At 48.2% G+C, this 18,949-nt stretch overlaps 1 protein-coding gene and 1 pseudogene across 2 annotated transcripts; one reads left to right on the forward strand and one right to left on the reverse strand.

The window, feature by feature from the left end:
• Positions 1–7,664: 7,664 nt before the first annotated feature.
• Positions 7,665–9,838, reverse strand: SPDYC (speedy/RINGO cell cycle regulator family member C; the record flags this gene model as incomplete). Its single annotated transcript, XM_079929519.1, has 6 exons — positions 7,665–8,160; positions 8,339–8,681; positions 8,765–8,936; positions 9,041–9,126; positions 9,389–9,447; positions 9,697–9,838. 6 exons carry the CDS (start codon positions 9,836–9,838, stop codon positions 8,126–8,128), a joined length of 837 nt encoding a protein of 278 aa, XP_079785645.1. The 3' UTR covers positions 7,665–8,125.
• Positions 9,839–11,195: 1,357 nt separating this feature from the next.
• LOC307189858 (small ubiquitin-related modifier 1-like) lies at positions 11,196–12,121 on the forward strand (annotated as a pseudogene). Its single transcript has 2 exons — positions 11,196–11,235; positions 11,780–12,121. The product of its transcript is annotated as a small ubiquitin-related modifier 1-like (transcript).
• Positions 12,122–18,949: the final 6,828 nt, after the last annotated feature.

An 18,949-nucleotide genomic window follows, 5' to 3' on the forward strand; every position in this document is an offset into this window, starting at 1 on the left:
GGGGTGGGGAGGGCTGGGGCCCGGACGGAAGGGCACCGCGGGGGATGGGGAGGGAGAGGACAGGACAGGGGGTATTTTTAACCAGGGGCAACAGCTCGAGTTGCAGGGCCCGGCGGCCCCACCCCACACGGCGCCCCCAGAGGGCATTCTCGGGAGTCCGGCCCGGCGGCGCCGCCTCCCGCAGCCCCGGGTCCGTCCCCCCTGCGCCCCTCCTCCGCGGGGCCGCAGCTGTCCCTCCGCCCCCGGCCCCGCGCGCCCTAAGCGCGGGGCCGAGATTACCTCGGGCTGAGGCAGCTGCTCGGAGGAGGGGCCGGGCTGGCGGGCGAAACGACCCCTGCCGGACGCTCTGCAAACGGCAGCCCCACCCTGCCGGGTCCTAGCCGCAGACCGGCTACTGGGCAGGGCCGACTTCCCCCCCACGCCACCCCCGCGCCCTGGGGCGCAGGCTCCGGGCGCCGGGCGGGGCTCGAGGAACCGGTCCCCCACGCCCGGGCTGGCTGCGTGACCTTGGGTAAGTCCCTGCCCCTCTCGGCCTTAGTTTCCCCATTTGCGCAGCGACTGTGATGAAATGAGGAACTGTGGAAGCCCATCTTTCTCTTACTCTCTGAGGTTTCTTGAACCTGGAAGTTGCGAGGCCGGCATCCCTGACCTCTCCTCCAAGCCCTCCCTCTCCCATCCACCTGGGAATGCCCGTGTGCCGCTTTACCCAGGAGGCGGCGGGAGAGACTGCGAGCAGGACAGTAGGCCCACCCGGGACCCGGAGAGACCCCACCTCCCGAGATGCAGAAGGTGGAGAGCCGAGAAGCAGGAGGGAGCGAGACGGCAGCGGTCCGGTGCCCCAGCTCAGGGCTTTTGATTGACCTTGGGGGCCCCGACCCAGCAGGTCGAAGCCCTTATATGATGTACACACAAGCATTTTTTGGGGAAACGGTGCATAGCCTTCCTAGGACTTGAGGGCGCATGACCCCAAGAAGGTTAAGAGCCACTGATCTAATCTGACTCCATTCTCACTCCTAGTTTACAGATGAGGAAAACTGAGGCCTAAGAGAGTGCGGCTTGCTCAGCTCCTTCAACTGGTGAGTCAGGGCTAGAACCAGCTTCTGAGCTCTTTGCTCTTCACCACTGGGCATTAATGTGTCCAATCTTGACTAAACCGCCGACAGGTCTTTGCCTAACAGAGACCCATGACTAAGGCAGACCAGCACGTGCTAGAGGAGGCTGCTCTCCTGGTTCAGCTTTGGGGATTAAGGAAGGTGAATCCTATTGGAAAAGTCGGAATTAACCAGGCAGTGAGGTGCTGGATAGGGTGTTCTTAGCTGAAAGAACTGCGTGTGCAAGGGTCCAGAGGCTGGGGGAACAGGCCAGTAAGGGGAATTGCAAGTGTTCCTTGTGACTGGATCACAGAGAGCAGGGGCCTGGGAGAGGAAAGATGCTCTGGAGAGGTAGCAGAGGCCACCCCTCCCCTCAAAGCCCTCTGGCTCAACCTATGTGTCCCACAGTCCTCAGAATTACTTCCACCAAACTGTCACTCCTGCTGACTGCGTTTGACTGTTCATGGGCACTGACCACCTCCTGTATGTGCAAGGCACTGTGCTCACCTGGGCATAAGATGGTGAAGCCCTATGGCCTTGGCTCCCTCTGAAGGAAGCAGACATTGCCTCAACTTTTAGACCCACGACTGGTTGAGAAGAAGAATGGTGTGAAGGAAGCCCATAAGTGAAGCCTTAGCTAATCTAGGTGTTAGAAGAGGCATAAATCAGACAAAGGGCGTTATGGCAGGGGTGGGCGAGATGCCAGTGAGGGGAATTAATTGCCTTGGCATATGGAGGAACTGAAATATTCTTAGTGTTGCTTGAGCACAGAGAGAGAAAGGGAGAGAAGAGTTGTGGCAGGTCTGGGTCGGCCATGGAAGATGGGTTTTGTTCTACATAGAAGGCTGCTCAGATTTGTACAAATGAAGGAGAAGGATGCCTGGGAGTGGGTGGATCAAACTAGGGAGGTGGTAGACACAAGTGGGAAATAGATGGATTTGATAACTATTTAGGATACACCATATCAAAATGTAACTCCAACTGGATTATACACCTAAATATATACTCTAGGACTATAAAACCTGTAGAAGAAAGCATAGGAAAAATCTTAGCAATCTTGGGCTTGGCAAAAATGTCTTAAATATGACACAAAAAACTGAAACAATAAAAGAAAACATTAAGTTGAACTTTATCAAAATAAAACACTTTGTTTTCAAAAGGCACTATTATGAAAATGAAGAGACAAGCCACAGACTAGGAAATAATTGCAAATATATATATGTGTATCTGATGAAGGACTTGTATTTAGAATATATAAAGAACTTTTACAACTTAAAAAAATAATCCAATAAAAATGGTTGAAAGATATGAATAGACATTTCCGAAGAAGATATTGGATGGCAAATAAGCACATGAAAAAATGTTCACTCACTGGTAAAGTGCAAATTAAATCAACTAGAAGGACCACCATTGCAAACCTGGAATGGCTATAATTAAAAAGACCGACCATGCCAAGTGCTGGCAAGGATGTGGAGGAGTTGGAACTCTCATACGCTGCTGGTGGGAATTCAGAATACCACCACTTTGTTAAACAGTTTGGTAGTTTCTTTAAAAGTTAAACATATATTCAGCAATAAACAGAGATAACCTAGCAAGCTACAGAAAGATGCCAGAAGCTTAAATGCATATTGCTAAGTAAAAGAAGCCAGTATAGGGGCTTCCCTGGTTGCACAGTGGTTAAGAATCCACCTGCCAATGCAGGGGACACGGGTTCAAGCCGTGGTCCAGGAAGATCCCACATGCCGCGGAGCAGTTAAGCCCGTGTGCCACAACAACTGAGCCTGCGCTCTAGAGCCCGCGAGCCACAACTACTGAGCCCACGTGCCACAACTACTGAAACCCGTGCGCCTAGAGACCGTGCTCTGCAACAAGAGAAGCCACCGCAATGAGAAGCCCGCACACCACAACGAAGAGTAGTCCCCGCTCGCCACAACCAGAGAAAAGCCCACGCGCAGCAACAAAGACCCAAGGCAGCCAAAATAATTAAATAATTAATTAATTAAATTTATTTTTTTAAAAAAGAAGCCAGTATAAGAAAACTATATAGTGTATGATTCCAACTATATGACATTCTGGAAAAGGTAAAACTAGAGACAGTAAAGAGATCAGTGATGGCCAAGATTTCAGGGAAGGTGGGGGAAGGGAGCACAGGGCATTTGTAGGGCAGTGAAACTCTTCTGTGTGATACTGTAGTGGTGGATACATAACATTATGCAAAACCCATAGAATGTACAACACTAAGAGTGAACCCTAAAGTAAACTATGGACTTTAATAACAATGTATCAATATTGGTTCATCAGTTGTAACAAATATACCACACTAATGCAAAATGTTAATAGGAGAAACTGTGCGCAGGTGGGAAAAGGGATATGGGAATTCTCTACCCTTTCTGAGCAGTTTTTCTGTAAACTTAAAACTGCTCTAAAAAAATAGTCTATCTTAAAAAAAGAAAAATAAAGTTAAGTACACACCTACGACACGACCCAGCCATTCCACTCCTAGGCATTTACCCAAGGGAAATAAAAGCGTGTGTCCACACAGACCTGTGTGTGAATATTCATAGCAGTTTTAATTGTAACAGCCAAAACTCGACACAACCAAATGTTCATCAACAAATTGTGAACGGATAAGCAAATTGTGGTGCGTATATATACAATAGAATACTACCCAGTAATGAAAAGGAACAACAATGGATGAATCTCAGAATAATTATACTGAGTGTAAGAAACCAGACCAAAGTACATTCTTCTATATAATTCCATTTATGTGAGAATTCGAGGAAAAGGATGGCCATTTAGTGACAGAAAGCAGGTCAGTGGTGCCTGGAGGGGCCGGCAGGTGGGAAAGGGCGGGAGGGAGAGATTACAAAGGGGCTTGAGGAAACTTTTTGGGGTGATGGATACGTTCATTACCTTGATTGTGATAATGGTTTCATGGGGGTATACATGTCAAAACAAAAATGTACCTTTTAAGTATACATAGTTTATTGTATGTCAACTATACCTCAATAAAGCTGTCGAAAACACCTATAGAACTTAGCCACTGATTGGATATGGCTCTTGGGAGATGGGGAGGAATCTGGGTGGATTAATGGTGTGGGGGACACTAATCTGGAGGGGATACTGGAGGATCAGGTTTGGAGGGTACCTTTGGGACCCACCCCCATCCAAGGGGAGATGCCTGGGGGTGGGACTAGCCCTCAGAATAGAGGTACAGATTTGGGAGTCACTGGCCATCGGTGCCACCTGAAAGAAGTATGTAGAGGCAGGGGACAGACACTTCGTTCTGAACACAAAGATGCTGCATAAAGATGTCTGTTCTTAAAGTAATCTATAGATTTATCGAAATTAACAATTCTAGGCACTTCCCTGGCCATCCAGTGGTTAAGACTCTGCGCTCCCAGTGCAGGGAGCGCAGGTTCCATCTCTGGTCGGAGAACTAAGATCCCGCATGCCGCGTGGTGTGGCCAAAAAAATAAAAAATTCTAACAGATTTTTAAAAATTCTAACAGATTGTTTGAGGGGAAGAGGGACTAGAAAAGCTGATTTAAACTTCATATGGAAAATTGAACAAGCAAGAATAGCCAAGAGGGACTTCCCTGGTGGCACACTGGTTAAGAATCCACCTGCCCATACAGGGGACATGGGTTCGAGCCCTGATCCGGGAAGATCCCACATGCCGCAGAGCAACTGGGCCCGTGTGCCACAACTACTGAGCCTGCACTCTAGAGCCTGCAAGCCACAACTACTAAAGGCCATGAGCCTAGAGCCCGTGCTCCGCAACAAGAGAAGCCACCACAATAAGAAGCCCGCACACCGCAACTAGGGAAAGCCCGTGCACAGCAATGAAGACCCAATGCAACCAAAAATAAATAAATTAAAAAAAAAAAAAAGAGAATAGCTAAGAGACTCCTGAAGACAGGAGACTAACCCTACCAGATATTAAATCCAATCTATAATAATTAGATGTAATGAAGAGAGGTACTGATGCACAAAGATCAATGAAAGATAGAAAAACCTAGAAATAGATCCCAATGCATATAGAAATTTAGTATAAGAGCAGCAATTCAAATCTGCTGAGAAAAGATGAGTTTTTCACTAAAAGGCATTAGGAAAATGGGCAGGAATTTTGTATATGATAAATTCCAGATGAACTCATGATTTAAATGTAAAAAATGAAAACAAAAATACAGCCAGCAGCTAAGGGAGACAGTCTTTTAATCATCTCAGTGTGGAAAAGGTCTTTTCAACTATGACACAAAACCCAGCAGCCACAAAAGTTTATTTTACTACACTAAAACATCCGCATAGCAAAGCTAAAATGATAAACCAAAGAAAATACTTCCAATTTACATCCTGAAAGGCTACTTTTCCTTATATGTGAGTCAGGTACCAAAAACAGTGGCAAAATGGGCAAAGACAAGGACAGTTCACAAAAAAGTAGACAAAGAGCTCTTAAACATATGAAACAATGCTTGAGCTCACTCAAAAGAAAAATACAAATTAAACCTTCACCAAGACACCATTTTCTACTTAGCAGTTTGGCAAACATAAAACAATCTGGTACCTCACTGATTGGTGAGCGTTCTGGAAAACAGCCTTCACATGCTCTGCTAGAGGTTGGCGGGGAAGGGCAGTACAGGCATAGCCCCAACAGAGGGACATTTGGCAAAGTCCTTCAATTTTGACTTGACTTTTGGCTGAACAATTCTTCTAGGAATTCACTCTACAGATACCTTTTCACATTTGAATAATGCTGTTCTTACAAAGTCTTAGTGACTCTCTATAGCACTGTCTGGAATAGCAGAAGTGTGGAAACAAATGCCAATCAATAGGAAAAAAGATACATTATAGTACATCCACACAGAGGAATACTACACAGCTGTCAAAAGGAATGTGCAGACGAGGAACCATCTTTAAAATATGTTGGTAAGTACACAGTAGGATGTATGGAATTCTCCCACTGGAGTGTTTTAAAAATGGGGGTGGGACATATATGCATATTTGGTGTGGTATCTTTTTTCTGACACCATGTCTCACACCAAATAGCTTTTTTCCCGGATACCAAATACATGCGACGGGTCCACACCAACTCTCCAACACCATCTAGGTGCCTACAATTCAATTCGGACACCAGTTGCCAGAGTTAGCGCAGACCCCGTGGGTTAAGGGCTCAGTTCCACAAGATGCCGGCCACAGATGGAGTGCCCAGGCGACCCACGCTCCTGTGTGGCCAACTACAAATTTGGGGATGCCCACAACACCCCTCCTCAGGCCTGATAATTCAGTAGAACGCTCTCAGCACTCAGGAAGGTGCTTTACCTACTGTTAACAGTTTCTCATAAAAGCTACTCAGGAGCAACCAAATAGAAGAGACTCATAGGGCAAGATGTGGGGGGGGGGGGGCAGGCGGAGCCACCCTCCCCCCAAACTCCAAATCTCCAGTGCCCTGCCCCTCCTGGAGGAAGTAGGGAAGCTGAAAGTTCCCACCCTCTAGATCAGTTTTCCCCCATCCTGAGTCACCTCATTAGCATAAACTCAGGTATGATCCAAAGGAGCTCATTATGAATAACAAAAGACGCTCCTGTAACTCTGGAAATTCCAAGGGTTTTAGGAGCTCTGTGCCAGGAACCAAGGACAAAGACCAAATCTGTATATTTTTATTATACTACATTTGGTTATATACATTCGGATTCTTTCTCTGGCAGGACATGAATTATTACTTTCATTGCTTCCCGGAAGGGGAACCAGATGGCTGGGAGTCAGGGGCAGAAGGTGACACTTGGTGCAAAATTCAAAACATACATGTGAATATATTACCTATTTGAAAAACTCTTACAAATACTTTACAGTCCTCGTCATGGCTTCTAACGGTCGCAGTCTCCAGGCTTTACCTCCTTACTTCTTGGGAGCCACTCAGAAAGAGGCAGGGGAATCACGTCCAGATTCCTCTGCCACCTGACCCTTTAGACTTCTCTGTCTTGTGTTCCGGCCGCTCCCCAAACGTACGTTCCCCTCTAGCCTTTCTCTGGGCAGCAGTTCCCTCTACTAGTAACACCCACATTTGAGCTCTACTCTTGAAACCTAGTTCTAAACCCTTCTAAGATTAACTCATTCAAATCTCAACCGACACCCTTTTTAGTGTAATACCCATTTTACAGATGAGGCAGTAGAGGAGATTAAATAACAGGCTAAAGTCACACATAAACCTGGACTTTGAACTTAAGCTGTCTGGCACCAGAGACCAAGTCTTAATCACTACTCTGGACTGTCTTTCCAAGAACACTGTTCCTCACCACCAGCACCCCAACACCACCACCCGAGCACGGGCAAACCTGACATTGTTCAAGGCCCCGTTCAAATGCCAGCTCCTCGGGTGAGTCTTCCCTGCTCCCCAATTAACAAACTTACTTTGGGGAAGGGAGAGGGGGTCTTGTATTATAATAATTACATTATATCCGATTGCCGCCCAGAGCAAGGACCAAGGCTCATTCCTAAATAGACCTGACCCTGCAGGCATTTCTAGACTGACAATGGAGCCGTTTTCCTTCTGAGCATTTTTTTGTCCAGGAGGTTCCAGACCCTCTTCTAAGGACTGCAGATACCTCATCTCATTTAGTCCCATCTGCACTGTGTGGATCTCACCATCCACATGGATGTTAAAAAGGGGAAACAGGCTCAGGATGACTGGTCACGAATGGGAGGAGAGGAGCTATTACAGGACCTGTGCTCATGGGTCTCCAACCACTGGTACCTAAACGTGGCAGATGCCCCTCTCCCGGTAGCTCCCTCCCTGCCCCCGCCCTGGGTCAGGGACCCAGACTAGGGCCTAAGCACAGTTGGTGTCCTGTGGACATGAATTTATTTGAGGAGTCAGGTCAGAGTGCGCACAAGTTGCAGGTAGGGAGGAAGGGGCAGGGGGCATGGGCAGCCCTGCCAGCCTGAGGCCAAGTAGACAGGAGGCCGGAGGGGCCCCAGCCAGTGGAGCACTGGGTCAGCAGGGAGCAGATGGGCTGTTCTTCACCCTGCGAGTGTCAGCGCCGAGGGCACGGCAGCAGCTTTGAGAAGACTGCGGGAGGAAGGATGGAGAGAGGCTCAGAGGAAGCTCGCCAAGCCCAGGCGGCTGGGAGGTGGCAGGGCTGGACACATGCCCAGGTGTGCTGGACCCCAGGCCCCTCCTTCCCATTCTGCTGGCCCCGCACCTGCCCCCCAGCCCCTCTCAGCTCCCCCTACTGTACCCTACTCACTGTGGAGGGTGTAGGTGCCTGGCTCCAGTTGCAGCTGGGTGGGCAGGACAATGAGGAAGGCCCCACTCCAGGAGTCTCCAGCCACTGAGAGACAAGCTTGGGAGGGAGGGCGGTGCCGCTCAGGGTTTTGGGAAGGGCACTTGGATATGACAGGCAAGGGGCAGGGGTGGTGGCAGCGGTGGCTGTGGCAAGGGGGCAAGCCACACAGGGGACAGTGGGGTGGAGAGAGGCCGGGGCCCCGGGGGAGGGGGATCTGGGTCTTTGGGTAGCTCCTCTGAGCCCTGCCGTGGTGGGGATGTCTCTCTCGAGTCCAGGCCCAGTGGGTCGGCTCCTTGGCCATTACCTGGCATGAGAAGAGTGGATGGTAAATGGGAGGTGGGAGGCCCAGCCTCTTTCCCCCACCCCAGGGTGCTGGCGGGACCTCACCTCCTCGCAGCTCTGGCGTCTCACCACAGCCCTGAAGCCCATCCGTGCCCACAGCTTGTCCCTCTGACACAGGAAGTCTGACACTCGATGATGCCAATCTTGGCCCAGGGCCCACAGAAAAATCACGCTTTTGGGGTCCTCCAGGTCTTCCTCCATGTCATTTGCAAGGTACCTGGCCACAGAGGCAGGGGGCAGGGAACAGAGGCTGTAAGCATCTGCCCTGCCCCACCCTGCCACTCCGAGTCAGGGTCCCCATCACGCGCCCAGGCCACTCACAGTGCCAGGAACAGATTGCTGTGGGTGTACTCGCTGAGCTGCAGGTTGGCGCGCCGGAAGTAGACCAGCACCATGGCCAGGAGATACTGCAGACACAGAAATGGGGAGAGTTAGAGTGAGGCACTGGGTGGGGAGGGGCTGCACCAGCCCCTTCTGCACCCAAGGAAGTTCTGGTGGGGCTAAAAACTCTGGGGTAAAATGGTGGGGAGGGGCCTGCAAAGACAAGGGTTAGAAGGGAGGCGCTCCCTCCACCAGACCAGAGGACCCAACGAATTAGCAGCACCGGAGCCCCACTAATTCAATCTTCCCCAAGCGAGGCTGGCCTCTGCCCCCACTGTGCCCTCTCACCTTATCTGAAATCTGGAAACAGGGATCTTTGGAGAGGAAATCCTGGAGGAAACTGTGCTCTGGGGGTAGAGAGGAGAAACGGTGGACTGGGGTTACCACCCCAACACACACAAGGTAAGAGGGGCAGTAGCCGTTCCAAAGCCCAAGCCACCCCTGAACCCACTTTCTGACATGACACTCCCCACCTGCCAAACTGGGGCCACCTGAGGAGAGCAGGGACAGAGGCTGCAAGCTGAGATCCCACCTCCCACACCTGTTCACGCTTGGTCCCCACGGCCCCTGCCGTGCCAGCCCCCAAGTGGACTCACCCAGAAGGCTGAGGAAGGCCTGGAGCTCCTCGTGCCGGCGGAAATGGAAAGACTCACCCCCCTCCCCTTGACGGCTCCAGCCCCTCAGCTTCACCTGGGTGCCAACCGCAGGGATTGTGGCAGGATCTTGGGCATCACTCATCTCTTGGGGGGTGGGGGTGGGTGAGGGGGGTGGGACGGGGTGACCTGTAAAGGAAGCAGCCCCAGGACTTAGCACTTACCCCACTGCCCCCCAGAAGTCAAGGGGATCAGCATGCTGGCCTGACAGATGACCTCCAGGAAGTGGAGGCATGGGAAATGGAGAAATGGGGGCTCAGAACAGAAGGAAACTGAGATGTGGCGCAGCGGGTGGGGGGAGGGGGCGGGGATGGGGGCAGAAAAGCAGCAGAGCTCCTGGAGGCTACAGCACCCTCCCCCCTCCTCCTGGCACCCCAGACCTGGCCAGAGAGGAAGAACAGCAGCAACAAACACCTCTGAGGGCTTCCTAAGTGCCTGGAGCTGTGTTAAATGCTTTAAGGACATTATCTTATTTCATCCTGGTAAGTAGACCCATTTTGCAAACACGGAAACTGAAGCATGGAGGTCTCACGGCCACTTCAAGGTGGAGCCTGTCTGACCCCAAAGCCAGAGTTTAACGGCTCCTCTTGTCTCCCACCTCACAACAACCCCCTCACCCTTCACCAAAGCGGCAGCCCTGAAAGAACCAGCAACCCTTTACCGCCCAGAAGGAAAACTGAGGCCCAGAGAGAGGAAGGTTATTGGACAAATACTGGGGTTTAGGGCAAGTTGAGGTGGGGCCACCTCAAACATTTTTAGCTACGAAGAGAGAGACTCCAACTATGGGGCTTAGGGGAGGGACCCCTCCACCACCCCTCGGTCAACCTAGGGGCCTCCATCTTGCTTCCCACAAGCAGCCCAGCCTCTTCCCTCCAGAAGCATTACCTGAGCTCAGGAGTTAACCTACAGCGTAACTCCAAGCCCAGCCAGCGCATTTATATAGCCCCAGGGCTGCCCCGCCCCCGCAGCCCTCCACCAATCAGGCCCCTTCCTGGGAAAGGGTGGGGCTTCTCGCCATCACCACCCACCTCTACTTGGAGAAAATCCAGTCAGTTTCCACCACTCGTCTCCCAGCTGCGTCTCCCCAAGATAAAAGCTCCTCCAAAGTCTCATCACCTACAAGAGGGTTGATCTCATCACCTACAAGAGGGGTGAAGGCAGGCTAGCTGGACGCCACAGCCTGAAAGGCAGCAGGAGCCCCTCTCGGCTCTTTACAGATGCAGAGCCAAGGCGCGGGGCGGGAATGCTACCGACCTGGGCTGAGGCGAGCGGCTGATGAGTAAGATGTGATTCAGGGATTGGGCCTTGCTGGGGAAGGGTCGCTGGATGTGTCTGTGTTTGTTTCAGATCCAGGAATCCCCAAACCTGGGAGCCAGAGAGGAGATGGTCTTGGCGTGAGAGTTCCCAGGGGCCACATCCTTCTCCCAAGGTCTTTTAGGGGTATGGGGAGCCCGGCCAGCAGCTCCAAGGTGGGGGAGGAAGGCTTTGCCCAGGACCACCTAGCTCATCCTCTCCACACCGCCACCTCCCGCCCCTGCCACACACACAGCAGACCTTAAGCCTTTTCATCTTCACTGGCTCAGTTACGCTTTACAGCCAGTTGTATTGGACAGTCAGAACCTGCATTACTTTCCACATGGGACAGGTGACATTTTTTCCCTATTTTTTTTTTAACTGTGATAAAATACACATTACATAAATTTAACAATATTTACTGCCTTAACTTTTTAAGAATAGATTTATTTATTTATTTTTGGCTGTGTTGGGTCTTTGTTGCTGTGCACGGGCTTTCTCTAGTTGCCGAGAACGGGGGCTACTCATTAAGGTGGCTTCTCTTGTCGCAGAGCACGGGCTCCACGAGCACGGACTCAGTACTTGTGGCGCTCAGGCTTAGTTGCTCCGCGGCATGTGGAATCTTCCCAGACCAGGGTTCAAACCCGTATCCCCGGCATTGGAAGGCAGATTCTTAACCACTGTGCCACCATGGAAGTCCCTGCCTTAACATTTTTAAGTTCACACTTTTAAGTACTCAATAAATACCACCCCATTTCAAAACCTTCAACTGAGGACTTGGGGGCTAAGAAGGAAGGAGAATATATAAAACTCAAAGTCATCAGACAGGATGGCAGTGAGATTCACTTCAAAGTGAAAATGACGACACATCTCCAGAAACTCAAAGAATCATAATGTCAAGGACAGGGAGTTCCCATGAATTCACTCAGGTTTCTCTTCAAAGGTCAGAGAATTGCTGATAATCACACTCCAAAAGAACTGGGAATGGAGAGAGCAGATGTCATTGGAGTTTATCGAGAACAAACGGGTGCATTCAACGGTTTTGATATTCTTATTTTTTGTTCTTTTCCCTTAATCCTTTTTTTTTATTTTTTTACATCTTTATTGGAGTATAATTGCTTTACAATGGTGTGTTAGTTTCTGCTTTATAACAAAGTGAATCAGTTATACATATACATATAATCCTTTTTTATTTTTAAAAATAGTTCCTTGTAACGTGGTGTTCAAACCAGAATTGAAAACTGGCACCCCATCTCTTTAAAACATCTGGTAATTTGAATTCTAGTGCCCACCAGGGAAGTCCCTCATCCTTTCATTTTCTTTTTTTTTTTTTTTTTTTTTTTTTTGTGGTACGCGGGCCTCTCACCGTTGTGGCCTCTCCCGTTGCGGAGCACAGGCTCCGGACGCGCAGGCTCAGCGGCCATGGCTCACGGGCGCAGCCGCTCCGCGGCATGTGGGATCTTCCCGGACCGGGGCACGAACCCGCGTCCCCTGCATCGGCAGGCGGACTCTCAACCACTGCGCCACCAGGGAAGCCCTCATTTTCTTAACATTGTTTTCACAGAGCAAGTCTTTCATCTTGATAATGTGCAATTATCAATTTTTTTTTTTTTTGGTATGGATTGTGGGAGGGGTTTCAAAGGCAGGATTCTCCCATCCCCCAAGACCTCAAGAAGCCCCAGAGAGTAGACAAAACCCAAGAGAAGAGGCAGCCAAAGGCAGGCCACTGTAGAAGAAGGAGCCAGAGGCCTGGGGCTTCCAAGCTGCCCTGGTCAGATGTGTAGGAGGCCACGCTAGGGCAGAGAGGCCTGTGGGTGGGGAGGTGGGCAGGGCATGGGAGTTGTAGATGAGGGGGATGAGCCCTGAGTGGGTGTGGCCAGAGGACTGCCATAGATCACAGATCCAGGAGGCAGAGGGCAGCCACCCTTTCAAGCCTGGTTCTGGCGCCCCTTGCCTCTGCACACCCTCCCTGATTTGCTCCCTGAATTGCCTCATCTATTCCACTGGCATTGAATCCCTCCAGGGGTTCCAAAGTTTCTCGCAGCCCTAATGCTCCTCCAAGTCCACACCTGTACCTCCAGGTGCCTCTTGGACATCTCCACTTGTTTTCTCCAGGTACCTCATTATCTGTCCCCACGCACCTGTTCCTTCCTCAGTTTCCCCATCTACTTACCAATAGTTGATCAAAAAATTTAAAACAAACAAACAAACCTGAGAGTCATTGCCTTTAAGTAAACTTTTTATTACAGCACAGCAGCCAGACAGTAAAGTGCACAGATCAGAAATAACTAACTGGGGACTTCCCTGGTGGTCCAGTGGTAAAGAATCTGCCTTACAATGCAGGGGACACAAGTTCAATCCCTGGTCAGGGAACTAAGATCCCATATGCTGAGGGGCAACTAAGCCCGAGCGCCACAACTACTGAGCTCGCACACCTCAACTAGAGAGCCTGTGTGCTGCAAACTACAGACCCCACGTGCTCTGGAACCTGCGCGCCACAACTATAGAGCCCAGGCGCCCTGGAGCCTGCGCGGGCCACAACAAGAGAGAAACCTGCATGCTGCAACGAAGAGCCCGCACACTGCAAGTAGGACCCAATGCAGCCAAAAATAAAATAAAATTAAATAAATAAATAATAAATAAATCTTAAAAAAAAACAAAAAACTAACTAACTGGCTTGGGAATTCCCTAGTGGTCCAGTGATTAAGACTCTGTGCTTTCACTGCCGAGGGCCCAGGTTCGATCCCTGGTCAGGGAACTAAGATCCCACAAGCTGCATGGCACGGCCGAAAGAAAGAAAGAACTGGCTTGATGAATTTTCAGAACACTCCCGTGGAGCCAGCACCAGATGAAGAAACAGCACATCACAGCAGCCCCTCATGCCCCCTCCTAGGCTCCAGTCCTCCCCACACCGCCAAGGTTAATCACCATTCTGGCCTCTATCATCATAGTTAGTTTTGCCTGTTTTTTTTTTTGTTTGTTTCTTTTGGCTGTGTTAGGTCTTTGTTGCTGCACGCGGGCTTTCTCTAGTTGAGGAGAGCGTGGGCTACTCTTATTTGCAGTGTGCGGGCTTCTCATTGCGGTGGCTTCTCTTGTTGCGGAGCACGGGCTTTAGGCGCACAGGTTTCAGTTTTGCAGCACGTGGCCTCAGTAATTGTGGCTCACGGGCTCAGTAGTTGTGGCTCGCGGGCTCAGTAGTTGTGGTTCATGGGCTTAGTTGCTCTGCAGAATGTGGGATCTTCCTGGACCAGGGCTCGAATCCATGTCCCCCGCACTGGCAGGTGGATTCTTAACCACTGCTCCACCAGGGAAGTCCCAAGTTTTACCTGTTTTAAAACTTGATGTAAATAGAAGCACACAGTAGGTCTGCTTTGGGGGGAGATTCTGTCAGGCTGCGTGTTCCTTCCCCTCACTGGGCAGTGTTCTCTCAGATGAGTATTCAGAAGTATTTCTACCTTCTTTCTTGCCCCCAACATCAAATTTATCACCGCATCTTATGGATTCTAGCTCTCTCTCTAATCCATGCCTGCCTCTCCTCCCCACTGCCTCCCTTGGCCAAAGCGGCCTCATCTCCTGCCTGGACTACGTCAACACTCCCCTAAACAGTTTCCCAACTTCCTGTGCTCCCAGCTCTTTCTAGAGCTGGAATGATCTTTTAAAAATAGTCCTTTTAATAAAGCACAAAGTTTTAACTATAGCACTTATTTGATCACTGTCTGCAATCGTCTTGCTTCCTTATTTACAATACTGACTTCTCATGCGTTCTTCCCACCAGGTCAGTGCCTTCAGGACAGGGACCTTGGACTACCCTGGTGGTCCGGTGGTTGAGACTCTGCACTTCCACTTCAGGGGGTGCGGGTTCATCTCTGGTCGGGGAACTAAGATCCCACATGCCACACAGCGTGGCCCAAAAAAAAAAAGAACAGGGACCTTGCAGCTTTGTCAGTCCCCAGACCCCCAGCCTTGACTCAGAACCTCCTGTGTAAGAATGTTGCTCACATTTTTTGGATGAATGAATGGTTTACAAGGCCTCCTTCCTCCATTTTCAAAGACAGCAGAATAGCATCTTCTGACCCTGACTCCTTTCCCACTTTTAAGGACCCTTGTGATTACATTGAACCCACCTGGATAATCCAGGATAATCTCGCCATCTCAAGGTCCTTAATCATATCTGTGAAGTCCCTTTTGCCGTGCAAGATAATATGTTCATGGGTTCCAGGAACTGGGATGTGCACATATTTGCGAGGTCATTATTCTGCCTACTACATTTGTCACAGCATAATTTCTACTGAGCTAACTAATATACTATTTGTAAAATAATTGCACTACGAGTTAGAGGCATATGTCCATTTACTGCGTTTTGCTTTATTGCACTTCACAGATATTGCATTTTTTACAAATCGAAGGTTTGTGACAACTGTCAACAAAAATAATGAATAAACAATCTATAATAGGAATAGAAGAATTGTTTTGTTTTGTTGTTGTTTGTTTTTTTCTTGGCTGCATCGCACGGCTTGCAGGATCTTAGTTGTGGGATCTTAGTTGCCCCTGGCAGTGGAAGCGTGGAGTCCTAACCATTGGACCACCAGGGAATACTCTAGAAAAGAGTTTTATTTGAGCCAAACTGAGGGCTAGAGCCCGGAAGCCAGCTTTCCAGATTCCTCTGAGCAACTGCTCCAGAGAAGCATGATTTTCAGCATGGTTTTATATCTTGCCAGAACAAAGAACATTCAACAAATCAGGAACACATTTCTTCACGGTTTCAAAAAAAATAAAAAAAAAAAACAGACCAGCAAGTATACAGCAAGTCAGTATGGCCTTAGCATCTGGGAACCGGTCTTATCATCAAAGGAGGATCAGCATCGACATCCCAGGAAGAGAGGCATTTAATCATTATTTTAAACATGGACATTCTTTACTTCTGGTCAATGTGTCTTTTTATTTAATAATTAAAGCAGATGTACAATGTATGTTTGATAGGCCACAAACAGGCTGTTTTTGTTAGCATAAAATTCAAGTTAACTCATGTATAAGCCAGAATGACTTCCCCACACCTCAATATGTGAACGTTTCTTTTATCACAACCATGTGTCGAGCTAGTCTATCAGTGTAATTTTTTCAACAGCATTCACTCACTTCGTGTCTTTGTGTCACATTTTGGTAATTCTTGCAAAACTTCAAACTGTTTCATTATTATTATATTTGTTATGGTGATCTGTGATCAGTGACTCTTTGGCTCCGTTGGGTCTTCCTTGCTGCGTGTGGGTTTTCTCCAGTTGCAGCAAGCAGGGGCTACTCCTCGTTGTGGTGCACAGACTTCTCACTGCGGTGGCCTCTCTTGTTGCGGAGCACAGGATCTAGGCGCACGGGCTTCAGTAGTTGTGGCACACAGGCTCAGTAGTTGTGGCGCACGGGCTTAGCTGCTCCGCGGCATGTGGGATCTTCCTGGACCAGGGCTCAAACCCGTGTCCCCTGCATTGGTAGGTAGATTCTTAACCACTGCGCCACCAGGAGAGTCCCTGTGATCAGTGATTGGTGTTGCTATTTCAAAAGGACTATGACTCCCTGAAGGCTCAGATGATGGTTACCATTTTTTAGCAATAAAGTATTTTTAAATTAAGGGTATGTACCTTTTTTTAGACATAATGCTATTGTACACTTAATAGACAATAGTAGAGTGTAACATAACTTCTATATGCACTGAAAAACCAAAAAATCTGTGACTTGTTTTATTGTAATATTCACTTTACTGCAGTAGTCTGGAACCAAACACACACTATCTCTGAGGTATGCCTGTATTTATAAAAGATACATATAAATATAAGGATATAAAACGTTTGGAAACAGAAGGATGGAAAAAATATCAGGCAAATGCTTACTAAAAGCTGGAATAGCTATACAGTATTAGTATCAGAAAAAAATAAATTTCAGGTTAAAAGCATTACTAGGGAGAAAGAGCATGCTTACTTAGTGATTTTTAAAATACACAGCAATTTTAAATTTATTTATTCTTAATTTATTCTTAAAAGTAAGATTAACAAGCAATAAAGATTTATATATAGAGAATAAAGCCACAAGGAAAAGCAGATTAAATCACAATCGTATTTGTAGATTCTATGGCACATGCAGGCAAAAAAAAAGAAAAAATTAGCAAGGGTATAAAAGATATGAAGAATATGGTTAACAAATCTGACCTAGTGGACCATTGCACCTAAATGCAGAACAGTGTATGCAGAACATTTCCCAATAAATCGATCAAATTCTAGATCATCAGGCAACTGAACTAATTTCAAAAAGTTAAAATCATTCAGTCTGTTGTTTGTTCGTTTGTTTTTTACCACAATATAATTAAGTTAAACATCGTCAACAGACAGATTAAAAAAAAATCCTACCTATTTTGAAATTAAGAAACATTTTATGAGATGTCTGGGCCAAGAGAAAAAAAACCACAACAGAAATTAGAAAATAGATTATAAATTTGTGTTGTTTTAGATTACAGTCGTAATGAAAATATCGTATATCCATTTTGGAGGACCCAGCTAAAAATTCTTAGAGAGAAATTTATGACCTCAACTGTATATATTGGAAAATAAGAAAGGGTCCAAACAAATGAGCTAAACTCCATCTTTAAAAGTTACAAAGGAGGGAGACTTCCCTGGTTGCGCAGTGGTTAAGAATCCACCTGCCAATGCAGGGGACACAGGTTCCAGCCCTGGTCTGGGAAGATCCCACATGCCGCGGAGCAGCTAAGCCCGTGCGCCACAACTACTGAGCCTGTGCTCTAGAGCCTGTGAGCCACAACTACTGAGCCCGTGGGCCTGGAGCCTGTGCTCCGCAGCAAGAGAAGCCACCGCAATGAAAAGCCTGGGCAGGGCAACAAAGAGTATCCCCTGCTCACCACAACTGGAGAGGGCCCGCATGCAGCAGCAAAGATGCAACAGAGCCAAAAAGAAAAATAAATAAATTAATCAATTCATTTTTAAAAAAACTTACAAAGAAGGGACTTCCCTACTGGTCCGATGGGTAAGACTCCGGGCTCCCAATGCAGGTGGCCCGGATTCGATCCCTGGTCAGGGAACTAGATCCCAGCATGCATGTTGCAACTGAGAAGTCCACGTGCCACAACTAAGACCCAGCACAGCCTAAATAAATATATATATTTTTTTTAAAGTTACAAAGGAAGGGGAATTACCTGGCGGTCCAGTTGGTAGGACTCCGCACTTTCACTACTGAGGGCTCAGGTTCAACCTCTGGTAGGGGAACTAACGCAGTCAAATTTAAAAAAGAAAAAAAAAATGTTCCTCTGTAACTTTTTTTTGAGTTTCAAAGGAAAAGCAGCGGGACTTCCGGGGCGGCTGCCTATGTCCCCATCTCTCAGTGCTTCCTTCCCAAGCAAATCGAAACAAGAATGGGAAATAAAACTCTGCCATAGCCTCAGCATAACTTGAAAGCAGAGAATGTCCGAACTTCAACATAACTGTAAATAAAAAGAAAGCCCCCCACAGGGCTGTGCGGACCTCTTGCGCTCCAGCCCCACACAGCCCTACCACCAGGCTCTGTACCAAGATAAACGGGGAAGAGACAGAAGAGGGGAGTTGGCAATAGGGCCCAAGGTCGATCTAGAACCTCCATCAGGAAGACGATATCATCTGCAGTCTGTAAATAACAAACAGGAAAATGTCCTGGGGGATCAGCGTGCAGACTACAGGGAAGGGACTAAAAGATATGTGGGATTTGAAGCGTCAGTCTTTAAAATACATAGGTTCTGGGAAAGGAAAAAGAAAAACACCAAATGGTCGAAGAGTCTTTGGGCAATTGAGTGATGAAGGGGGAAAAAGCAAAAGGGAAAAATTTAGGGTCTTGCAAGACAAAAGAGAAACAAACAAAGAAACTGGAGGACACA

The sequence above is a fragment of the Stenella coeruleoalba genome (genome assembly GCF_951394435.1).
Source record: "Stenella coeruleoalba genome assembly, chromosome: 8".
Lineage (NCBI taxonomy): Eukaryota > Metazoa > Chordata > Mammalia > Artiodactyla > Delphinidae > Stenella > Stenella coeruleoalba.